This window comes from Misgurnus anguillicaudatus, chromosome 3 (genome assembly GCF_027580225.2).
Source record: "Misgurnus anguillicaudatus chromosome 3, ASM2758022v2, whole genome shotgun sequence".
In the NCBI taxonomy this organism is placed as follows: domain Eukaryota; kingdom Metazoa; phylum Chordata; class Actinopteri; order Cypriniformes; family Cobitidae; genus Misgurnus; species Misgurnus anguillicaudatus.
Window position 1 is genome coordinate 8,371,299 of NC_073339.2, and position 26,305 is coordinate 8,397,603.

The 26,305-nt window shown below is 37.3% G+C and overlaps 1 protein-coding gene across 2 annotated transcripts; it reads right to left on the reverse strand.

The window, feature by feature from the left end:
- Positions 1 to 26,299, reverse strand: aplf (aprataxin and PNKP like factor). 2 transcript variants are annotated; one of them, XM_055204451.2, is made up of 11 exons: positions 26,060 to 26,299; positions 25,785 to 25,877; positions 22,767 to 22,838; positions 21,871 to 22,031; positions 15,945 to 16,125; positions 12,780 to 12,867; positions 10,880 to 11,052; positions 9,426 to 9,718; positions 6,912 to 7,034; positions 6,671 to 6,717; positions 1 to 2,327 (listed from the first exon to the last, which is right to left on the reverse strand). In XM_055204451.2, the coding sequence occupies exons 2-11, from the start codon at positions 25,875 to 25,877 to the stop codon at positions 2,140 to 2,142; spliced, it is 1,419 nt and encodes a 472-aa protein (XP_055060426.2). In that variant the 5' UTR covers positions 26,060 to 26,299; the 3' UTR covers positions 1 to 2,139. The 2 variants fall into 2 exon arrangements, with proteins under 2 accessions (XP_055060426.2, XP_055060427.2); XM_055204452.2 differs by having other exon boundaries at positions 25,785 to 25,899.
- Between the last annotated feature and the right edge of the window lie 6 nt (positions 26,300 to 26,305).

The following is a 26,305-nucleotide window of genomic DNA, read 5'->3' on the forward strand; positions in this document are numbered from 1 at the left end:
TTGAAATGCCTTATTTATTTACAAATGTCACCTAGTCATTTCATTTGGTATTTAACAAATTTGACTGTCTTTCACTGCAAAACCCTCTACGTGCATGAGAGCTTTTTTGGCAAAAAAAAAACCACTTCTCAAAAAGCCGATAGCATTTGGTTAATATCATCATCTCATTTTTGAGCATTATGGGTAATCACACACTGAGAAATAAAAGACAAAAGATTTCTGGGGCAGTATCCTGCAGCTTTGTACGCGAATAGTCAATTTTAGTACCGCAAGGGTATATATTAGGACCTTTATGAATGTTGGTTCAACTTAAAAAAGTTAGTTATGGTTTATAAGCATAACAATGAAATAATCGAAAACATCACGAAATTCTGTCTTGCATAAACATAGGACAATATAACTATATTAAACTATCTTGTTAAGGAGAATTTTATCAGGCTCTCATGTTTAGATGCAGTTAATGGCAATTAAAAAGTTATTAGTCAGTAATTGAAATGCCTTTTTTTTACAAATGTCACTTTAGTCATTTCATTGGTATTTAACAAATACTTTCTCTTCAAAATCCTCTAAGTGCATGGGAGTTTTTGGCAAAAAAACCCCACTTCTCAAAAAGCAGAGCAATTGGTTAATATCGTCATCTTATTTTTGGCGGCGTTTAGCTAAGCTATTCATTTATTAATATCCATAAGTTAAGTATCACAGGAAAGATGAGTTGGGAGCAGCCACCTTGTTGAAATTCACAGAATGGACATATTTTTTCCGCTATGTGATTTATTTAAAAAAAAAACATCACACAAGCATAAAATATACAGGAGCCCATAAACTGTTTTTTATAAATTATGGTCCCGTGCTAAGTACTATGTCATTTCAAAATCTAAAAAAGTGCAATTAAGTCTAGTGTTCACTTTTTAAAAATAATATAAAAACACCACACTACACCAAAAAAATGTTGGGTTATTTCAACCTAGTGTTGGGTCAAAAAGGGACAAACCCAACCCATAGGGTTGTATTATAACCTACGCTGGGTTGTTTTAACCCATTGTTGGATCAAATCTAAACATTTTCTTTATATTTTATTTGTCCCTTTTTGGACCAGCACCAGTATTTTTTAAGGTGTAATACGCACATGAAGTATCACTAAATCAGATGTCACATTTACTGGCCATCGTTCTTTGAACAAAGTGTGTAAAATTGATGTTCCAGAGTACAAAAAAGACATGACATAAAACTTTATATCCTGTATGAAGTCCTTCCAAGCGTTCGTAGCATGAGAACTTGATCCCTTCTAGTTACACAAGCTTGACTTTACCCATCGTAAGAATCGCTTATGGAGATAATAATGCTGTAATTGAGCCTAAAACGTACCAAATCTGGTCACTGTCACAGTAATGCAACAATGCACTGTTGTTATGTAAAAGCGGACCACCCATGCATCGGCGAACCATTCACATCTGCTTACGCCTATTTTTTCATTTGTTTAGTTGTTAGCTAAAGCGGATGTTAGCTATACTGTATATTTCTGTCCTCTGAACAGTTTGTGCGAATTTTGAACTCTCATAAGTGGTTTGGAAAGAGTGGAAACTCGTTGATTTCCTGTGTAAGATGTGTTTGCTTTTCTCTCCATTTACTCGCTCACAGAAAATCACTTTATCAACCATTCGAGAAATCGCCAGCCTGCGGGGTTTTGGCTACAATTGGTGTTGGAAGCTGTTGGGTTTGCAAAGCTTTATCTAAAAGGCAGGCAGCGCATTTATGCAGACTTCCAAGAAACCACCAAATTCCCAAAGCCATAAATCAGTAAATGTTAGATGATAAAAGTATCAATCATAGCAATTTTACTTTTAAACGTTTGTGTCCCTCAACTAACTAGGATACTTGTATGTTTTTAAAGATGTTTTTCGATGGATGACTGGAAAGAATGTTCAGGTTAAGTCAATATAAACCACACACAATTATAATTAACTGAATGCATACAATAAACAAACTCTTTCATAAAACTGCAGACTCTATAAAAACAGTCACATATACGTCAGTAAATATAAAAGTTTGCTTGAAACTAAAAGGATATTTTGTCAAGCTCTTAGCAATCGAAGAAAGTGACGTTGTGTGTGTTATCAGACGTATAAGGCCAAAAACGTGTCATTTCTTTTTCCTTAGAAACGCTTTCGCCTCCTTTTGTAGGCGTTTAATGTCCTCTTTTCCACTGTCGTCTGATTCTGGCACGTACTCCGAGTCTTCATCAACATCCTCTTCCTCGCTGTCATCGTTAATAAAACTTGCGTCGTACTTATCTTCATCTTCATCATCATCAGCAGCAGGACTCTTGGCTGGAAAAAAACACCATCACAACGTGACTTTCCGAAAATCTAATTACACCGTGTGCTCATTTTCACCCTAACAAGTCATAAAATCTCACCGGATGACTCAGGAAAATGATGATGTGTGTTAAAATCCGGTTATATTTGGTTAATCAGTAATACAGCTGTGTTTCTTTGCACACATCGGTGCATGTCAAAACTGCTCGTGTGTTGTTTTTACCGTGTTTATAAATAGATAAATGTCAATAGAAATGATCACTTTGTCCAGCTGTGATCAGATGGTGCAAACAGGCCTTTAAAAACATTATTAGCCCATAGCGACGATTACAAGCATCAAGAAACACTTCAAGAGTTCAGAAAACAGCTGTGGCGACCGAGCCAGGGACGGTCACGCATTCGATTGTTTACTGGTGAAAAATAAACAAAAGAGTATGTAACCTCACAAAACATCAAATAACAATTATTAATCGCCCATTACTAACGGCTAATGGCCGACGGTCACAAAACTCGCTAGATGTTAGCTAAACGGTCACATCTGCCGTCCCACTTGAATGCTTGAAAGAGCATGTGCGACTGCTAATATCTCTCTTGACCAATGCTATGGTGCATATGCGCAGCTTGTTCCTCCCCAGGGTCCGCACGGCATGTTCTGCATTAGTTAAAGAGGAATTTAATTTTGTTAAATGTGACTAGCGCCCGGGAGAGCTTCAGGTTTCGCAGCAAGCGTTACGGTGCATTCAGTGCTGTGGAAAATGATTCAGACTCTGGCTTCAGTCAAGTGCGAGGATTTGCCGTCCTTGTTGCAGTGTAATTATACATTTAAGTACTAAATAATAATGATTAACAACATGTACAGTACCTACTTTAGGGTTGGGGTAAAGGTTTGGCTTAGGGTTAGCTGCATACAATTATGCATAATTATTACTATAATAATTGCATGTCACATGTCTGACAGAGAATGCAAAATGACAATGTAGCCACAATTCACTAAATTTAAAAAATAATAAGGGTTTATTTTTTAATAAGGGTTTTTGAGGGTCAAAATTTTTTTTCTGTGGTAGCTTACACACAATTTTACTTTTGCTTCAAAGCTGGAGCCATTTTAATTTCGACCAAACTTTTTACTTTTATGGAAATTATGGAAAGTCTGTCTTCCATAAAATCTTATTTACTTGGGTTTAGTTAAATTATTCTGACTAAATGGGTTGGGACTGTGCTTTTACTATCTGTAAGAAACAGACTTTTGTGTACCTGAGAGAATGTGTTATTATAAAAGTGTATATTTTACGCAGGTGAAAAACTGTATAATTCAAGGTCTAAGCTTTAAAGCAATTTTCTGCTTTATTCAAGCCCTTATGATTATTTCCCATAGTTCTTTTATTATTTACCTGTGACATTTGTAATAATTAGCCCATAATCACACACTGTGAAAAATACTTTGCTGCCTTGATTTTTTTGTTGGATCAATTCGGATTTATAAGTCATTTCAACGTACTATTATTTATCTTGACTAGAGATGAGTTGTTATAACTACAGGTGAGTTGTTATAACTTATAAAATTAAGTTGACTTTTCTCAACTAAGTTGTGACGGCTCATCTCTGTTGACATGACTTGTAAATCTTTTGTAAAGTTGATTTAACAAAAAATTTTAAGGCAGCAAAGTATTTTTTACAGTGCATATAACACTACAGCTTGACCTCAATAGTAAGTAAGTGGCATGTGATGTTTATGTTAAACAACGTCAACATTTTACATTTACATTAATGTGAACCTGCCAGTGAAAACCCAGCTGAAGTCCTTTTCTGTGACTTATTGTTTTTTTTTTTTAACATAAAATCATCCTAGATAATGTAAAAAAATCTGTAAAAATATAACATTGATAATTTAATATTAAATTAATACTGAGTAAGATTATGCCAAAAAATGAAAGTGAAATAAAATTTTGATGCTTCTAATCTTAATATTACACTGTAAAAAATGAAAGTTGAATCCTTCACCTACAACAATATTGTTTTTTAACTTGAATTCTCATTTAAGGTGAACTTTAAAACTTTTTTAAAAAAGTAAGTTTCTTTGCAATTTTTTACTGAAAGGGGACTTTTTTAAGATGAATAAATCTTTGATGTCCCCAGACTACATATGTGAAGTTTTAGCTCAAAATATCGCACAGATAATTTATTATAAAATGATAAAAGTGCCACTTTGTAGGTGTGAGCAAAAATTTAATTTTAAATGGAAATGAGCTGATGAAATGCAATAATGGTGGTTTGTTGAAATTGAAACTCAATTATGGTGTCAATTTTCTCTCTCTCTCTCTCTCTCTCTCTCTCTCTCTCTACTAAATGACAGTGCCATGGTTAGATATTGCAGATCAAGGGGCGGTATTATCCCCTTCTGACATCACAAGGGGAGCCAAATGTCACTGACTTATTTTTTCACATGCTTGCAGAGAATGGTTTACCAAAACTAGTTACTGTGTTGATCTTTTTCACATTTTCTAGGTTGATAAAAGCACTGGGGACCCAATTATAGCACTTAAACATGGAAAAGTCAGATTTTTATTAATGTCCCCTTTAAAGTTGAACAAATTTAAACATTATAGGTGTTACCAATTGAAGTAATTTTTTAAGTTAAAGGAATAGTCTACTCATTTTCAATATTAAAATATGTTATTACCTTAACTAAGAAATGTTGATACATCCCTCTATCATCTGTGTGCGTGCACGTAAGCGCTGGAGCGCGCTGCGACGCTTCGATAGCATTTAGCTTAGCCCCATTCATTCAATGGTACCATTTAGAGATAAAGTTAGAAGTGACCAAACACATCAACGTTTTTCCTATTTAAGACGAGTAGTTATACGAGCAAGTTTGGTGGTACAAAATAAAACGTAACGCTTTTCTAAGCGGATTTAAAAGAGGAACTATATTTTATGGCGTAATAACACTTTTGGGAGTACTTCGACTCGCCTGAAAAGTCCGCTCCCCTTCTCACTCTCATAATGGGAGAGGGAGGATGTTACTGCGCCGAATCGAAGTACTCCCAAAAGTGCTATTACGCCATAAAATATAGTTCCTCTTTTAAATCCGCTTAGAAAAGCGCTACGTTTTATTTTGTACCACCAAACTTGCTCGTATAACTACTCGTCTTAAATAGGAAAAACGTTGATGTGTTTGGTCACTTCTAACTTTATCTCTAAATGGTACCATTGAATGAATGGGGCTAAGCTAAATGCTATCGAAGCGTCGCAGCGCGCTCCAGCGCTTACGTGCACACACACAGATGATAGAGGGATTTATCAACAATTCTTAGTTAAGGTAATAACATATTTTAATATTGAAAATGAGTAGATTATTCCTTTAATCCAACTTTCACTTTTTACAGTGCAGATGCTGAGACTAGTCTGGATTTCACATACAGCATTACATGTATGCATTTTCCAGATGCTTTTATCCAAAGCAACTTACAGTCCACTACAAAGTTTACATTTTATGAGTATGTGTGTTACCTGAGATCGAACCCACAACTCAGAAATGCAATACTACACCACTTAGCTAAAAGAACACAAATTACAAATAATCTACTAAACAGAAACAGATTTTTATCATAAAAAGCGTCTGAAAGGTTACAGCTGTACTCATTTATGCGAGTGCTGGAATACCGAATACATGCACCAATGTTTTCAAATAGCTTTGTATTAAAAGTAATTAAACTTTATTTAGCATAAAAGTAGGGCTGTCAAATGATTATTCATGATTCATCGAATACAAAATAAAAGTTTATGTTTGCATAATATATGTGTGTGTACTGTGTATAATTATTATGTATGAATAACAAACACAAACATTCAAGTATATATTTAAGAAACATTTACATTTGTGTATATATATATTAATATTTTTACATATTTGTATTAAATATAAGTAAGGAATAAATGATGACGAGCCATTGGATTATAAGAAAATAATGCACACCCTAGGTGGTAATGCGGCACGACGCGAAGCGGGTGTGCATTATTTGCAAATAATTCAAAGGACCGGAGTCAATTATTCCTCTTATACCACAGTTACCACAAACATTGCTCTGGTGACTATTTTTAAGACATTTGACAAGTTAGGTGTGCGGTTATCGAAAAATAATGCATACCCACGGAACATTTCTCAACCAATCAGAATACAGCACTCAACAGGCCCGTGGTAATAAATGTATACATTTTAAGAAAAAAATATATTTTTATATATACACATGTATGTGTGTATTTATTTACACAAACTTTATTTTGTATGTGATTCATTGCAATTACTTGTTTGACAGGCCTAGTAAATAAACATAAGAGAGACATAAAATACTTACGTGGAGATTTTGTGTGTTTGTACTCTTTCTTGTGAAGTGGATTCTTCCTACACAAGTCAAGCACAAATGACACAAATAAACAAAAACATAAAAATAATAATTGGAACCAATGATATACAGCTTCCATGACTTTTTCATGCATTTTATGATTCCTATATGACTGTGGGACAACGGTTAATATCTGCTGTGTATTTGTATGTTGTTTTAATCTTTCTGCAGATGTAATGTCAGGTGATCTCACCTGTAGCAGTGAGTCCCATACGGGCACTCTGGCCTCTCATCATCCTCGCCATCTTCTGTCTGCTCTTCCTCATAGTCACTGTCTCCAGGATGACTGCTTTCCTGAAAATGCAGAGGATTTTTCCTACAAAAACGGAAATTAATTCAATTATGAGAATTCATTACCTTTGATTTCACTAACAATGAACACAAAAGAATGAGATTTAAAGAGGTCCTTAATTATGATTTCACTTTTTTAACTTCAGATAGTGTGTAATGTTGCTGTTTGAGCATTAACAACATCTGCAAAGTTACAACGCTTAAAATTCAATGCAAAGAGAGATATTTGCTTGAACAGAAATCGCTCTTCAAAAACTACAAACAAACATCTGGATGACATCACAAACCCCAAAATTTGCACAAACCCTGCCGCCTTGAACACTCATCAAAAGGGGTGAGACCATGCTGGACTGCTTTTTAAGTTGTTAGCTAAAGTTAGCTAAATGCTAATTCATACTCATCTGACAAGCGCGTACCAATACCAGCAAACTTTTTTTAAATCCCAGTTATCAGTGTTAATTATCCTTTTGTTATCACCTTTATGTAGCATTTCATCGCATGATTCAATGCATAATCACCCAAAAATCCACATATTTATGCAGGTGCCGCATTTTTTAAATACGCTGCACTTTCGCTGCATAAATTGCAGATTTCTGCTCGCAAATTATGCAAGGCTTGCATGATTTCATCAGGGTTCCCACACCTTAGTTAACTTCAAATTCAAGGACCTTTCAAGGATTTTCCAGGTCCAATACCCTCAAATTCAAGGACTAAATGTAGGGACACATTTCAAGTGAGAGCAAGGTTACATCGTGTTACCTTTTAAGATACATTATTACAGTTACCTTTCGAGGGAACTCACGCTGCGTCACTGCAGTGACACCTTGGGGACGCCTCCAGGGGTAAGTGCGTCTGAATGTGTATATCAAATTCAACCAATGGTGAGGCTTAACGACAAAGACAGAGTGACGCGGGAGCCAGGAAGTATATCGCTATCTGAAATATTGCCAAAGACGGCGTTACAGGGACGCATGAAGTATGTCAAGGGTGACGCAGCGTCACGTTCCCTTCTCAGGGAACAACAGTTACATACCTAACCCGAGACGTTTTCATGTGTCAAACACAACTATGCAAAAAAAGCATTTTGGTATGAATCAACATTAGCATACAGAAGATATAAGCATTTAAAGCGAACAGTTTAGCACGTGTGCTTAAAAAGTCTAGAATTGTACTGAAATTATCCTACACTATACAGGGAATAATATGGATTTTTTTTCCCAGAAAACTTCTTGCATAAAATAGATTCAAGCACTTTCAATGACCTGTATCTATGTATGAATATTTTCAAAAACTTCCCAAGGCCTTGAATTTTTCCCCCCAGAACCACAAACTTTCAAGGATTTCAAGGAACCGTGGGAACCCCGTTTCATAATCCCTGCATTTTCGTAGCACAAAGTCATATATATCTTAGCAGAAAGTTGAAAAATGTTGCATTTACTTCACAAATGCGCAGCCATGTCCCCTGTTGTCATGTGAATATTAGGAAGTGATGTAATTACGCGACGTGAACATCAATGAAAAGCTGCAAAAGCAATTTTTCATTGCATAAAAATCCCGCATATTCCATCGCATTTTATAAGAAAACGTGCCACAAGATCAAGGATTTTTGCCCGCAACAATCACAAAAAAACTCTGGAACTTTCTGGAAAGACTGGCATTTACTCACATGCTCCAAATACAACAGGCACGCTATACATGGCTCTTTGTTTTCTTTGGATACTGTAGTAAAGCTGTGGTTTGTTTTCGTAATGGGTTCATAGTTCTGGCGAGAAATATTTGGCTACATTCGTTCTATAAAGACAAAACCTTTATAGAATAAAAGTAAAATATGGGAAAAATTACACGTTATGGTGCACACCAATAACACAATCAAACCTTCAAAAACAGCCGGCTTATCACCTCTTTAAAGGTTTACAAGTGCAAACGATTTGCAAGTCTGTGTCACGCTTCGAGTGCTGCGTTTGAGGAGGGCTAAAATTTAAAGTTGATTGCTCAGCTTTTAAATATTAAAATGAAATGTCAGAGAATTAGATATTAAAGAAACCATGTGTGTGCGCCTTTGAAACAACACGCAAACAAAGGCGAGCAAATAAAGCTCTGACCTCGAAAGAATTTTCAGAGCTATTTTCAATTTACGCCTGGGAACATGCTGTCGATTTCCACAGACCAAAAATTCCCTCGTTTTCTTATAATGTAAGGATATACATGGGTACTGTTAATACACTTACAGTAAGATCAGAGAGTATCGACACGAAGTTTAAATGTTAGCTAGTACGGAAGTTTTAAAAGGTTATTCAGACTAGAGAGACCACAGACAAACCATTTTTTGTCTGTATCCATCTGCGACAGATTTAAATGAAATACAATCCAAAACCTTTTTTGTTCATATAACAGACCATTTAGCATGGCACGGTACCTGTAACAGGAGCTGCCGTAAGGACAAGGTGTCCTTCGCTGTTTCTTCTCCATTCTAATGCTTGTTTTGCTGTCAGACTCTTTGACCTTTGACCCCTGCTGCGAAGGTCCCTGATCGGCCTGAAGGTTACTGGAATCTTGTGTTTGCGAATCATCAGATTGAACTCTAGCTCCCCCGACGTCTCCCTTTGTCATCCCATTATCACGCTCCATCAATCCGGTGCTGTCGGATTCGCCACTCGCCTCGTCACGGACTGATCCGACTCTTGTGCTCTTAAGTGCTGTTGCATCACCCTGTCAGGAGGTCCGTAAACAGTAAATAATCCACCTCAAGATCTTTATTATTTCATTTCAGTGCAACAGTGAGGATATCAGCTATGTGTAATGCAATACATATTTCATGTACACATCATTTTGTTTTCACAAATTAAAAACACTGAATTTAGGTAAAACAAAGTTTTACACAAAACACTGTGCAAAGATTACAGTGTCATTTTCAGACGTGTTATTAATATATTAAAAATCAAATGTTAAAGGTTTTATTTAACAAGACATACTGCAGAACTTTATTTTTAGATTTATAGCCTCTCTATCGCCACCTCTGTTTGAAACAGGTTACTCTACATACATATATTTATGTGGGTTGAAGTCATAGACATAAAAAATACCTAGACAGTATAATTTGTATACTTCTTAATGAAAAAGTTTACTTTCTTAAGAAGCTTTTTTTGAGAACACAAAATATTCTTAACTTTTTTCTTAAAGGGACAGTAAGTAGGATTTTCTCCCATCTAGTGGTGAAATTGTATTTTGCATTCAAACGAATAGCGCTTTCTAGCGCCTCGCTTTTCCAACTACGGTAGCTGTTATGTACTCACTGATCTCTTGTCCGTTTCAGCTGGTTCACGAGTTCTGAACGAAAACGCGTTGCAGTAGGCTAGTGCTTTTTGTCCCTCTCTGCTAATATAGTTTTTCAATATGGCGAAATGACACGGAAGACTCCTTGGACTTACAGTTCAATGTAAATAAAGAGAAGAAATTCTAAGCTTACAAAGAAAAGTCAGATCATCGGCAGACACCAATGAGGACATATTTATGAATAAAGACATTGATTTTGACTAATAAAATACTTAAGAAACTACACATTGTCCCTTTAAAAGCAGGGTGCATGATCTCTAAAAGCCAATGTCGACATTTGAAATCACAAACACGCCTCTACCCCAATAGAATCTGGACCTTCTTTTGATAGACCGGCCCCACGCATACGCAACCCAGGCAACGATGTCGGTTAGTAGACACGTCCCTTACTGCTGATTGGCTACAAGTGTGTTTTGGTACTCGGCCCGACTCCCGTTTCCAAAGTGTTTTTCAAAAAGCATGCACCCCGCCTTTAAGTTTGGATTTAAGAAAAAAAAAGGCAGTAAGAATGTTTTGTAAAATCCGGCCATTGTTTACCAACTCGTCTTCAGAGTCACTCTTCAACCTCTTTGCCTTCCTCCTTGGCACCTCATCCTCCTCTTCCTCAGAGGACACATGTTCAGCACGTGGCCGCTTGGATTCGGTTGCCACTTTGGGTGTAGCCGCTCGCTTGGGTTGTTTTGGGGTCCCTCTCACAGCTTTGCTGTCACCTGATCATACAAAAAAACAGCTAAAATCATCTACTGTATAGCTGCACTTATAATCTCCTTAATATTCCATAAACCTCTGACCAAACTTTTGAGTCGTAGTGCTTGTGTGAGTAATACAAGCTTAAGGTCTCAATCCCACTCCCTGTATTTATACCTATAATTCAGTCCACAAATTTTTGTTCTTGCAAAGATAAATAAGTTTTTAAAGTTTAGGCCACCAGATATTTTAGTACTTTTTGTGGTGGCGCATCGAATTTCCTTACTGCAAATGATTCAGTGCTGGATATTACCATACAGACTCCTCATAAGCTCCGTTCCATACTTATGAAAGTCAATGTACATGCAGATTCCAGTTGAAATGCTTTCAAACTATACAGAATTTATGACTTCTGAAGAATTTGGGATTAGTTGTCCTTTGCTGTGATATGTAAGTGATGAAACATCTCCACCACAGCCCATGAATCTCACATTAAATCATATGCGGGCACATGCAAAGTTGCCTTAGAAATGTAAATGAAAAAATCTGTATGTCCCACTTCAAAGACGTCCACTTCTGATTGGAATTCACCCAAAGTAAAACCGATCCCGAACCGTAGATGTGACCTTCGGCACGAAGACGTCAAAAGTCACAGATGTGAGGTGACATCGACGCTTCACAAGACAGAGGACATACTGTACAGCCAATGTATGACTTTCCGTGACTTAGTCTTTCCAAACATCTATCCACTGAGGTAAGCGTGTGCAAATCTTTGTGTACTGTGCATTGAGCGTGAAGTTTCCTAATTATTGCTTAATCTAAATTTCGGCAACAGGTGTAAATAGTAACCGTCTGGCTCGGATGAAATGTCTACGAAGCCCTTCTTCACTCCACAGAAATGAAAAAGATAGCAGCTGTCTCCTATTGGGCATCCATAAGACTACACTTGTACGTAGTCTATGTGAAAAAACGTCAAAGGCCATAACACTGGCACATTTGTAAATTATATGTCTGTGCAGAGATATTAAAAGGCACAGTTCAACCTAAAAAAATAAAAAAAGTTATTATTTACGGTTCCTCACATAAACCTGTCGTCTGACTTCAAAAGGATTGGAATATAATGTACAATGTGCACAAAGCATTTTATGGTGTCCTTTTGCATGAGCCTGGCTTGACATCTTCTTCAAATATTCCATGGAAGGAAATCGTATGAAGTAAAAAAATGACACTAATAAATTTGATTTTATCCAAACTATTCTTTTTAAAGATAGAAATCAGACAGAAATCTGTTCATACTGTACAAAGTATGATAAGCGTTATGTAAGTAAAACTGACTAGACACTGACTCAGATGAGCGAAATCTTTTACAGGCCACGTATGTGGAGTAAAGAGATCCAGATGGTGCGCTGTATGGAACGGGTTTAGTGTTAAAGAGGTGTTTATGAAGTCTCCAGCACACTTGACCTTTTTGCACAAGCAGATCAGCAACACATTTGCATTTCTGGAGCGCTCCGTGACGCATCGAGGTGAGGTGTCCGAGACGAATCTAAACCCTGTTTGGCTGGGTTGAGCTCTCTGTGTCTTCACTTCGGGTTTAATCCATCAAGAACAAGTCTTACTGTCACCCTGACAAGATAACCTAGTTGCTGGATGTGTTGCCATGAGTAATGAGCTGTGCATACGTTTTATTAGAGCTACTGCAAATGTGGCTGTGATCTGAGTATTGGTTGTGTTGCCTTGGCGACAGTACCTTTGGCACATGATGGGCTTTTACCAGCTGAACCGCAAGCCATCATCCAGTCTGGCAAGATTCGCTTCTTCTGTGGCAGTGCAGGCGCCTTGACAACACAGAGACAAAAACATAATGGTACAGTACTAGAGCAGAGGTTTTCAAATGGGGTCCCCAGGTTCTTAGGGGTCCCCGGAAAAATTAAAAAGAATAAAGACAAAGCAAAAACTGTAATAGTATACTGTGTGAAAAAGAGTACAGTGCAGTAGGGCAGAAAATATAGACTACAGTAGACTACAGTAGAGCAAAGCAGAAAAAGCAGAGTATAGTTCAGTAGAACAGAAAAGTACGGTACATTAGAGTTGAGTGGAGTAGAAAACGTAGAGTACATTGGAGTATAGTGGATTACGGTAGAGTTGCAGCAAAAAAAGTAGAGTGCATTGCAGTAAAGTGGATTACGGTAGAGTGGAGCAGAAAAAGTAGGATGCATTGGAGTAAAGTGGATTACGGTAGAGTGGAGCAGAAAAAGTAGAGTGCATTGGAGTAAAGTGGAGTACAGCAGAGTGGAGCAGAAAAATATAGCACATTGGAGTGTAGTGGGTTACAGTAGAGTGGAGCAGAAAAAGTAAAGTGCACTGGAGTATAGTGTAGTAAAGTGGAGCAGAAAAAGTATAATACATTAAAGTATAGTTGATAACGGTAGGGTGGAGTAGCGCAGGAAAAGTAGAGTACCTTGGAGTAAAGTGGATTACAGTAGATTGGAGCAGAAAAAGTAGAGTGCATTGGAGTATAGTGGAGTATAGCAGAGTGGAGCAGAAAAAGTAGAGTGCATTGGAGTATAGTGGAGTACAGCAGGGTGGAGCAGAGCAGAGCAGAGCAGAGCAGAAAAAGTAGAGTGCATTGGAGTATAGTGGAGTACAGCAGGGTGGAGCAGAGCAGAGCAGAAAAAGTAGAGTGCATTGGAGTATAGTGGAGTACAGCAGAGTGGAGCAGAGCAGAGTGGAGCAGAAAAAGTAGAGTGCATTGGAGTATAGTGGAGTACAGCAGGGTGGAGCAGAAAAAGTAAAGTGCACTGGAGTATAGTGGAGCAGAAAAAGTATAATACATTAAAGTATAGTGGATTACGGTAGGGTGGCGTAGAGTAGAAAAAGTGGAGTGCATAGCGGAGTACAGTAAAGTGGAGCAAAAAAGTAGAGTACATTAAGAGCATAGTGTAGTACAGCAAAGTGGAGCAGCAAAGGTTGAGTGCATTGGAGGATAGTGAAGTAGAGAAGAGTGAAGCAGAAAATAAAGAGCATTGGAATATAGTGGAGTACAGCAGAGTGGAGTAGAGCAGAAAAAGTAGATTGCATTGGAGTATAGGGGATTACGGTAAAGCGGAGCAGAAAAAGTAGAGTGTATTAGAGTATAGTGGATTTCTGTAGAGTGGAGCAGAAAAGTAGAGTGCATTGGAGTATAGTGGATTACGGTAAAGTGGAGCAGAAAAAGTAGAGTGCATTGGAGTATAGTGGATTACGGTAGAGTGGAGCAGAAAAAGTAGAGTGCATTCAAGTAAAGTGGATTACAGTAGAGTGGAGTAGAGCAGAAAAAGTAGAGTACATTGGAGTATAGTGGATTACGGTAGAGTAGAGCAGAAAAAGTAGAGTACATTGGAGTAAAGTGGAGAACAGCAGAGTGGGGTAGGGCAGAAAAGTAGAGTACATTAGAGTATAGTGGATTATAGTAGAGTGGAGCAGAAAAAGTAGAGTGCACTGGAGTAAAGTGGAGTACAGCAGAGTGGAGCAGAGCAGAAAAAGTAGATTGCATTGGAGTATAGTGGATTACGGTAAAGTGGAGCAGAAAAAGTGGAGTGCATTGGAGTATAGTGGAGTACAGCAGAGTGGAGCAGAAAAAGTAAAGTGCACTGGAGTATAGTGGAGTAAAGTGGAGCAGAAAAAGTATAATACATTAAAGTATAGTGGATTACGGTAGGGTGGAGTAGAGTAGAAAAAGTAGAGTGCATTGGAGTATAGCGGAGTACAGTAAAGTGGAGCAAAAAAGTTTAGTACATTAAGAGCATAGTGGAGTACAGCAAAGTGGAGCAGCAAAGGTTGAGTGCATTGGAGGATAGTGAAGTAGAGATAAGTGAAGCAGAAAATAAAGAGCATTGGAATATAGTGGAGTACAGCAGAGTGGAGTAGAGCAGAAAAAGTAGAGTGCATTCAAGTAAAGTGGATTACAGTAGAGTGGAGTAGAGCAGAAAAAGTAGAGTACATTGGAGTAAAGTGGAGAACAGCAGAGTGGAGTAGAGCAGAAAAGTAGAGTACATTAGGGTATAGTGGATTATAGTAGATTGGAGCAGAAAAAGTAGAGTGCACTGGAGTAAAGTGGAGTACAGCAGAGTGGAGCAGAGCAGAAAAAGTAGAGTGCACTGGAGTAAAGTGAATTATGGTAGAGTGGAGCAGAAAAAGTAGAGTGCATTGGAGTATAGCGGAGTACAGCAGAGTGGAGCAGAAAAAGTAGCGGCCTTTGGAGGAAAGTGGAGTTGAGCAGAGTGGAGTAGAGCAGAAAAAGTAGAGTACATTGGAGTAAAGTGGAGTACAGCAGAGTGGAGCAGAAAAAGTAGAGTGCATTGGAGTATAGTGGAGTAGAGCATAGTGGAGCAGAAAAACTAGAGCGCATTGGAGAAAAGTGGAGCAGAAAAATAGAATGCATTAAAGTATAGTGGATTAGGGTAGAATAATTAAGTGCACTCGAGAATAGTGGATAACGGTGGAGAGGAGCAGTAAAGAAAGCAGTAAAATAGAATAGAGTACCCTAGAGTACAGTTAACCATAGTACAGCAGAGCAAAAAAAGAGTAGAGTACAGTAGGTACTAGGTAGTACAATACAGTAGAGCAAAAAAGAGTTGAGTACAATACAGCAGTGTATGAGTACAAGAAGAAAAGAAAAGAGTATAAGAGAGTACAATGTGAAATAGAAGTTTAATGATTTCTGAGGGGGAAATTTAGACGTGTAACAGCTGGAACATTAAACATAGACTGTGCACAATGTAAGAAGAAGATCATGACAGCATGACAGCCTTGCAGTTTACACAAAGTAGCAAAGCATCTGGATGTGTGTAATTTATATATAGAATTAATATCTACATATATATCTACAACGGGAATATTTGGTTCCTTCTGAAATATGTGTGCAAACACACACCTCATCAAGAGAGAAATGGGTGTGTGAAGAAGTGTCCTGTGTTTGACTTCCTGTGAGAGTGGAACTCTGGGTAATGGCCGTGTCTTTCTCGCCATGAGTTGTGGATGAGTCTTCAGAGATCTCTGCTGATCCAGACAAACACTTCTCCTCCTCCATCTCCTCATCAAACCCCTGACTGTTTCTGGAAAGAACCAAGCCAGAGTGAGATCATCATCTCTTTTAAACTCCATTTACAGTACATTACAGTGACTCTTATCTAAAAAGATATTATTTTAAGCTGCGCATTGTGCTCTTTGGAAATCAGGCACTACACATTGATATTATCTCGGTTTTCTTCAAAGGTTCCTAATATGAACACGCAACACCAGACGATTCAGACACAATGTTAGATTTCCTGTAGCTCAATTTCTAGAGAATGGCGCTAGCAACACTAAGGTCCTGGGTTTGATTCCCAAGCAGCTTTAGTTGTTTCCGATAAGAGCATCTGCAGCTAAATTTATGACTGTGAACGTAGTCTCAGGGGACATCAAGGCTTAGTTTAATGCGAATCCCTAGGACAAAAAAATTCAAATTGGCTAATTTCATAGATGAAAGGCCTGACTTTTAAATGCATGCAAATCAAGACCTTCAGAATCAATTCGTCACGTCAGCATCTCTTATAGGCTGTGTGTGTTATCCGAGTATCTGTTTGAAGGTGCCCACACAAGCATTAAACCGAACGTCAGTATGTATCACAGAGAACGGCAGTTAAAGCTTTTGATCTCAACTCAGCTGGTCACCGATATAAGTTTATTAAATAAAGGTGTAGGTCTGAATAACCACATTCATCGGAAGACTCAAAATGCATACATTATGTATTTGAATAAAAATGAAAACCAACAAAATCGTTGTATATTTAGTAGATGAATTAAAGGAATAGTCTATTTTCTTAAAAGAAAAATCCAGATAATTTACTCACCACCATGTCATCCAAAATGTTGATGTCTTACTTTGTTCAGTCGAGAAGAAATTATGTTTTTTGAGGAAAACATTGCAGGATTTTTCTCATTTTAATGGACTTTAATAGACACCAACACTTAACACTTAACTCAACGCGTAACTGTTTTTTTTTCAACTGTGTTTCAAAGGACTATAAACAATCCCAAACGAGGCATAAGGGTCTTGTCTAGCGAAACGATTGTCATTTTTGACAAGAAAAATTAAAAATGTGCACTTTTGAACCACAACTTTTCGTCTAGGTCCTGTCCAGCGCGGCCTAACTTAAATGCGTGGTGACGTAGGGAGGTCACACGCTACATATATAAAACGCACATTTGCGGACCATTGTAAACAATAAACTGACACAAAGACATTAATTAGTATCATTCCACATACAACAACATCGGAACGGTCCTCTTTCAGCACACTTGTAAACACTGGGGCGGAGTTTCGCGTTCGTCCTCTGTGACCTCTTGACGTCATGACATATTGCGTGAGGTAACGCTGACGCTTTCAGGACCGGAGGAATATGAGAAGTTGTGGTTTAAAAGTGCATTTTTTTTCTTGTCAAAAATGATAATCGTTTCACTAGATAAGACCCTTATGCCTCGTTTGGGATCGTTTAGTCCTTTGATACTCTGTTGAAAAAAACTGTTACGTGTTGAGTTAAATGTTAAGTGTTGGTGTCCATTAAAGTACATTAAAATGAGAAAAATCCTGCAATGTTTTCCTCAAAAAACATAATTTCTTCTGGACTGAACAAAGAAAGACATCAACATTTTGGATGGAATGGTGGTGAGTAAATTATCTGGATTTTTCTTTTAAGAAAATGGACTAATCCTTTAACTATCATAAGCTGAGCTGACAATAAAAAACATCTATAGCCTTTATCAGTGTTGATTTATAAATAGAGTATTGTGCATTGGTAACTCATGATTATTCGTAATACAATAATGTTCATTAATATATCCTGAAATTGATAAAATGTACAAATGAATGAAAAAAATAATTGTTAATTGTTATTAAATGGTAACACGTAACCTTATAGTAAAGTGCTACCATATTTCTGAGTGAACCAGAATATTTATTGAAACAAGTAGGACAGCACTTGATTTTATCTGTCAGAAATTGGATTTGTTCAAAGTAGGCATTTCATACCAGATTGTGTTTGCAGTTGATTGTGGAGGACCGAAATGAATTGTGCACAGCAGGATCAGAAAGATGTATTTTAGGAAAGCAAATAAGGTCAACGTTAGGGAATTTAAATAAAAACAATCACATCCAACATTATCCCTTCCTTTTATGTGAAACAAAGGTTGCACTAATTCAGATTAAAACATGGATTCAGACTCGGATTTAGACTCCGCGAACCAAATTTACTCAGATTATCAGACTGGGATTCAGACTCGTATGCAGACTCTGCAAACCAGATTTACTCAAATAAACAATGGGATTCAGACTCACATTCAGTTGGGGATTCAGACTCGCATTCAGACTCAGCAAACAAGATTTAATTAGATTCAGATTGTGATTCAGACTCGGCAAACCAGATTTACTCAGATTATCAGACTGGGATTCAGACCCATGCGCAAACACATACGGAGACTTGAACACAGACTCAGCAAACCAGATTTACTCAAATAAACAATGGGATTCAGACTCACATTCAGTTGGGGATTTAGACTCGTATGCAGACTCTGCAAACCAGATTTCTTAAAAATAAACAATGGGATTCAGACTCGCATTCAGACTCGGCAAACCGAATTTACTCAGATTATCAGACTGGGATTCAGACTCGTACGCAAACTCGTATGCAGACCCATACGCAGACTCGTATGCATACTCAGCAAACCAGATTTACTCAAATAAACAAATGGGATTCAGACTCACATTCAGTTGGGGATTCAGACTTGCATTCAGACTCAGCAAACCAGATTTAATTAGATTCAGATCGCGATTCAGACTCGGCACACCAATTTACTCAAAAAACAAACAAACAATGGGATTCAGAATCGCATTCAAACTCAGCAAAATAGATTTAATTAGATTCAGACTCGCATTCAGACTCAGCAAACCAGATGTAATTAGATTCAGACCGCGATTCAGACTAAGCAAACCAGATTTCCTCAAATAAACAATGGGATTCAGACTCACATTCAGTTTGGATTCAGACATGCATTCATACTCAGCAAACCAGATTTAATTAGATTCAGACTCGGCAAACCAGATTTACTCAAATAAACAAATAGGATTCAGACTCGCATTCAGTTGGGGATTCAGACTTGCATTCAGATTCAGCAAACAAGATTTAATTAGATTCAGTACGCGATTCAGACTCGGCAAACCGATTCAGACTCGGCAAACCGGATTTATAAAAAAAAACAATGGGATTCAGACTCGCATTCAGACTCAGCAAACCAGATTTAATTAGATTCAGACCGCAATTTAGACTCGGCAAACCGGATTTACACAGATTATCAGACTGGGATTCAGACTTGTACGCAGACCCGTACGCAAACTCAGCAAACCAGATTTAATTAGATTCAGACCGCAATTTAGACTCGGCAAACCGGATTTACACAGATTATCAGACTGGGATTTAGACTTGTATGCAGACTCTGCAAACTAGATTTACTCAAATAAACAATGGGATTCAGACTCACATTCAGTTCTGGATTCAGACTCGGCAAACCAGATTTACTCAAATAAACAAATAGGATTCAGACTCGCAGGGGCGCCGCTAGCAATTTTAGGCCCTATGAAAGAATAGGGGGTCAGGCCCCCACCATACCCATTTCGCACCAAACATACAATCCAACCTACTGTAGCTATTCAAAATCTTTGTCTGTAATTTAATAATACAGAACTATTTATTTTGCTATTGTTATGACCACAATTATCAGTATTTATAGACACCTACAATGTCTGCAGCTAAGATAATTTATTGTCCAATGTAAATTTAATTGAAAAATACAGTACATTAATCGAATATTCAGAGAAAATGCAACGTTCTTAAAGATTAAAGATAAATGTGACCATGCCTGTGAAAACCCAGCTGAAGTATTTATTTGTGATTTACTGTTTTCCACATAAAATCATCCTATATAATGTAAAGAACATTTTGTGAAATATAAACTTGATATCTTTAATACTGACAGAGTAATGTCATGTCAGCGATTGAAATCATAATGAATTTAATGCTTGAAATTAAACTGTGATGCTTTTTATTTCACAATAAGATTTGAGACTTTAGTCTGATTTTCACAGGCAGTCTCAGTGACATACTGGATACTTGAGCTGTTACACACACAACATTGTAACATTTAAAAATGGCGAACAACAACAATGCATCTTTTCTATACCTTATGCCTCAAATAAGACTGGGTCAAAAATGCTTGACCAAAGCCTGTATTATAATTATTAGCATTATTTATAAGGTAAAGAACAAGTTTCACACACCAGCAGCTTCAGTAAAGCAAAAATAACGACAGATCATTGAAACTGTGAACTTGAGAAAACTATACTGCTATTAAATGATTCTTCAGACTGTTTTTTAATCAACGGACTCTAAAATGAAATGGATGACAACTATAGCAGATTACAACATAGATTTCCATTGATTTTTTAAAGCTGTTGCAAGGTGAGAAGCTTTACTATACATAACTGGACTAGTTTAGCCTTAGTTGCATTTCAGTTTGATCACAATCAACTCGATTCACGACTGCATAAAAATCCTTCTTTGGCATATTGCGTTGCAAAACATTGAAGTGTGTAACCGATCGCATTTCTAGTTTATGTTAATTAGCTTATACGGGCTACGTTAATTAAAACAGCTTATAAGGGCTGACTTCGCGTTAGAATAATAACATAAAACAGGGAACGTAAATCCCCTTGTGTTTTTTTAAACTGGGGTGAACAGACCGAAGACTTTACAGTGAAAAGAAAACTGCATTGTATTGCTCCAGCGTCACATTGTGTAAACTGCATTTATAGTAAGGATGCGCACATATGCAGATATCATAGCAAATAGCAGTAAATACACACACCTTGCTCTCTTGTGAAGTTCACGCGCACTGTGAGACCATGGATTGAAGACTGCGCTAACACGCAGAGTAAAGACGGGGGCGGAGCTAAGAGGGCTCAGCCTAAGGGGGTTGCGTTTGCGGCACAGTCCTTGGCTGGGGCCCTCAAAAGTTCATGGGCCCTTAGAATCGTCCTAACTTTTCCCCCCTTTACGGCGCCCCTGCAGACTCGCATTCAGTTGGGGATTCAGACTCGCATTCAGATTCAGCAAACCAGATTTAATTAGATTCAGACCGCAATTCAGACTCGGCAAACCGGATTTACTCAAAAAAACAACAACAACAATAGGATTCAAACTCGCATTCAGACCCAGCAAACCAGATTTAATTAGATTCAGACCGCAATTTAGACTCGGCAAACCGGATTTACTCAGATTATCAGACTGGGATTCAGACTTGTACGCAGACCCGTACGCAAACTCAGCTAACCAGTTACTCAGATTAACAGACTGGGATTTAGACTTGTATTCAGACTCAGCAAACCAGATTTAATTAGATTCAGACCGCAATTTAGACTCGGCAAACCGGATTTACTCAGATTATCAGACTGGGATTCAGACTTGTACGCAGACCCGTACGCAAACTCAGCAAACCAGTTACTCAGATTAACAGACTGGGATTTAGACTTGTATGCAGACTCGGCAAACCAGATTTACTCAAATAAACAATGGGATTCAGACTCACATTCAGTTGGGGATTCAGACCGCGATTCAGACTCGGCAAACCAGATTTCCTCAGATTATCAGACTGGGATTAAGATTTTCATATAAAGTTTTAATTCAAGTGACTTCCCCTATGAGAAATAAATCAATTCTAATCTATCCTGTGTGCCCTACCACAGCGTTGTGAGTGACATGCAGAATTACCTGGGGGTTTTATCCTCTTGCTTGACGTGCACTCTGTAAATGTACCTTCCAGGCATGAGAGAGAAGACGTCACCTTCCCGCAAAAAGTGCCAGACGTCCTTCTCCAGCGGTTGCGGGTCAGCCACAATGCTCGTCTGAATAAAACATGGATTCAGGTGTGTCTGAAGGGTGGAGATCAGAAAAATAATGGTCTATTATATACACACAGAACTCCTTTGTTTAACATACAGGCCATTTTACCAAATGTTACTAATAGAGTTCGAACAAACATAAAGATGTAATACTGAGCTGACAAATGTTTTTTCCTGGCGCCTGTACAATCTAGATGAAGCACATTCACTTTTGCATTACTGTGGTTGCTATAAACCTCAAAACCCAAAACTATCATCAAGTGTCTTCACCCATAAACCAGATGCATTATTATTCAAGTAGTTAGCCATAAAAATGTCACAGGTTTATATAGTTCAAAACTTTCTCAAGAAAATTGCCTGCCAACTATTGCTCATCCATGACACAAAACTGGCCACAGAAGCGGACAATTTATACTAATGTTAATCATTCACATTAGAGTTCACTGTTTATATTATTTGTCAGCTACTAGGTATCAAAAACATACAAAATGTCCAAGAACATTTATGAGATACAGTACACGCTGAAGCCCGAAAACAATGGAGACAATAGAGGAGACAACTAGGCACTGTTGCTATGACAGCAGGATTAAGAGGATGGAGATCTTCACTTGTAATTAAGAGAGACAGCTGCCGGAGAGAAGCGGGACATCTTCTTCATCACAAAACTTTTGAAGTTGTAACATCAAAGGCAGACGCGACTCTTGTTTGACAAAACCATCATCACAGTCTCATCCCACATAAAACAAAGGATGAAGAGGAACATACGGGCTTCAACCGCAGGTGACCATTCTTGTTCTCCAGTATGCAGTGGTTTCTGGACACCCTCTTATCATTTACCTGTTATGGAAGTGAAAGGAAAACATGTTTGATATAAAAAATGCTTGACAGAAATGGTAGAGGACACCACATGCACCGCCAAAGTTACAGGTTCAATCCTAACGTAACAGATATGGGTGAATCTCACAAAATTGTCCGGGTCATATTTCCTCCCAAAATTATTTTACGACCATTTTAAACAGACGTATCTCACAATTTTGATTAAATAAATAAATGATACATGTTGCTATTCCCAAGTGAAAAGAATTAAATTGAACTGTCAATCATAAACGCCCGGTGACCTCCACCAGATCCACTTCTGATATAAACTGTTGTGGCTCAGCTACTGTCACTGTCATTCATCACATGTGCGGCAGAACAATCACAACGACACTATGAGGTCACTTCACTGTGATATGAGTGATAAACCAATCCTATAAAAATGGCATGATGGGAACGAGTTTCCTTTGAAATATTTCTGATACATACAGAAAGCTACCATGAGACATATAAAGGGCTCTTCATCTTGTTTTGAAAGAGACAATAGACTTCAGTTTACATTACAGCTACTTGCTAGTGCACTTAAAAATCTTTGTTGCACTTACAGGAATATTCCACTTTCATAAAAAAAATCCTAATTAATTAATATTATAAAACGGGTAGTTCTGGTTCTTCATTCTGATTGGTTGAAACGCGTTCTAAGCCCCGATAAAATACCCGGTAACCCGGTTCAGACCGCATTACATAAGTATCACTGCGCTACTGTTGCTGCGTACTGATTTATGAAAATAAACACCACATTCTTAAATCATATTTTTTATTTGTCTACAATTGCACAATTAATGGCAATATCCAGATAAATGTCAATAAATATTGTTGAGTCATCTCGTCAATAAAGAGAAAGTTTCTACCTCAAATTCATATCTCCGCTATCCACTGGGTGGCGATCTTACCCAAATTAAACATTAACGCATTCACTCAACACTTAAAACACAGTGTAAGTTTTGATCAGGCTCTGAATCTCTTACAAAAGTTATTCACAAAAATGGAATTATCTCATTTTTCTGTAAGGCATTAAACTAAAACTGGATGGCAACTTAAAAAAAAAACGCTGACAGGGAAAGAGTTAAATATGGTTCCAAGCATATTTGATCTTCACTTCAACAGTTGCACAATATAAATGTTAAATTAGATAAATGTTGATTTATAAGAATAAACACTACAGTCTTAAATCACATTTTCATTGTGTCTTTGGTGCGTCTGTGTTGGTTGGGAACTACGCTGTTTCAGCCACACTTAATTCTAAGGAACTATTTTATTTGGCGGAAGAGTAATATTTGTACTAATATAATAACAACTTATTTGTGTTTTCATTTTATGAAATCCTGCATATTTATAAAATTCTTTTATAAACGCAATAAGCCCCGCGAAGCAGTGGTGTTACAGTGCATTTTATAACAGCTAAAGGGGTTTCTAACAATGCCCCTTAGCTGTTATAAAATGCACTGGTAACCCACTGCTTCTTGGGGCTTATAGCTTTAATTTCCTCACCCCAATGTCATCCTAGATGTTTATGTCTTTCTTTGTTTTTTTCAATTTAATGGACTTTATTGGACCCCAATAGTTCACAGTTTCAATGCCGTTTAAAAGGGCTCTAAACGATCCCAACTGAGGCATAAGGGTCTTATCTAGCGAAACTATCGTCATTTTCACCCAGAAAAATAAAAAGATGTACATTTAAACCACAACTTCTCGTCTTCCACTAGCCATGTGACACGCTAGCGTGACCTTACGTATTACGTAATCATGTCGAAAAGTCCCACATGACGTATGTCAAACTACCCCTCCAGTGTTTAGAAGTGTGGAAAAAGAGGACCGTTCCCACATTGTTGTATGTGGACTGATACTAATTCATGTCTTTGTGTCAGTTTATTGTTTAAAATGGTCCGCAAGTGTGCGTTTCACATATTTAACGCGTGACCTTTCGATGTGATTACGTAATAAGTAAGGTTGCGCTGGTGCATCACACGGCTACTGCAAGAAGTTGTGGTTTAAAAGTGCTTTTTTACGATTTGCTGATCGTTTTGCTAGATTTTTCGGGATTTTATATGAAAGGGGAATATTCCTTTAAATTTTTACATTTAATCAACTTGCATTTACAATTCATTTACACTTTCTTGACTAGTGAGGAGATGTGGTTAATTATAAAAAATTGGTTAATTATAAAAAAGGTTAAATAAGCTTAAGTTATTTTAACTTTATTTTTATAATTCATAGCAACTCTTCACTAGTCAAAAAAGCTCAAATTAATTGTAATTTATAAATTGATTAAACTTAAACATTTAAGTGCGACATGGTATTTTTACAGTGTGGGTGCCATGAGGGCCGTTCTCACATTAGAGAGCATTTCACTGGACAAAAATGTTATATGCTTATGAGTGCAATATGAGTCATCAAAAAATGTTGATGGTTATCATGAAAGAAAATATAATTTGTCAACTTCTAGGAATATAACGGCATATAAACTGACTTAAAGCTTACAGATTTGAACGCTAAAATACAAAAATCTTGCAATTTTTGTTTGTTTTGTATTTCTGAGACAATCACAGACAAAAACTGACCACCATGAGTTAATTTAAAACCAATATAATCACTGTTTCTGTCTTCACTGCCACTATTTTCTTAGGTAGTTGGGCGCCCTCTTGAGGATTAAGACTGTCATTACTAGCCTACTATTAAAATGTCTGCATGTAACCGAAAGCAAAAATATCTTTCAAGCTGACAGTTAACATTAAAAAAACGGGCCTAAATATTGTAGCATTCAAAATCCACTCATTTAATAGAAACATTAAACTTTTGCAATGTTACAATAAGACTGTGTCTAATTACAACAGATGTGAATTTTGTGTGTTTTGTTTATCTATTATATTACAACATATATATTGTACAAATAAATGAATGACTTACACCTAGAAATGGTCCTCTTCCCAGGATATTCTCTCCATAGGGCAGATCTATAGGATTGCCACCCCCCACCTGCTCCAACTCAAAGCCAGGCATCTAAGCACGAGACACAGAAGCCCTATTAAGTATACACAACAAAAATCAAACTGTAGTGTCAGTTGTTGGCTCACATGCTGTGCAGGAACACTTAATGCAAACTCTTTTACTATCACAGTAATGAAAACATTACACACTACTAAATGAAGCTCCGAAATCGAGTTATATGCAACGTTACCCACCTTAACGCTTCTTCATGTACATTTAAAGTGAATGTGTTTACTATTTAAGAGGGAATGAATTATTTTTCTTGGTTAAATGTAGACTTCCGGTTTTTAGCGTGCGCATGCGCTGTGTAAACACGCGTGTAGGAGCTTTTCAAACTTTTTCAAAGCAGACCCTTTGCATAACTCGAACATGTTAATCATGTTAATTATGTTAAGCATAATCATTATTTTAAATCAAAATATGCTCACAGAACATTTCAA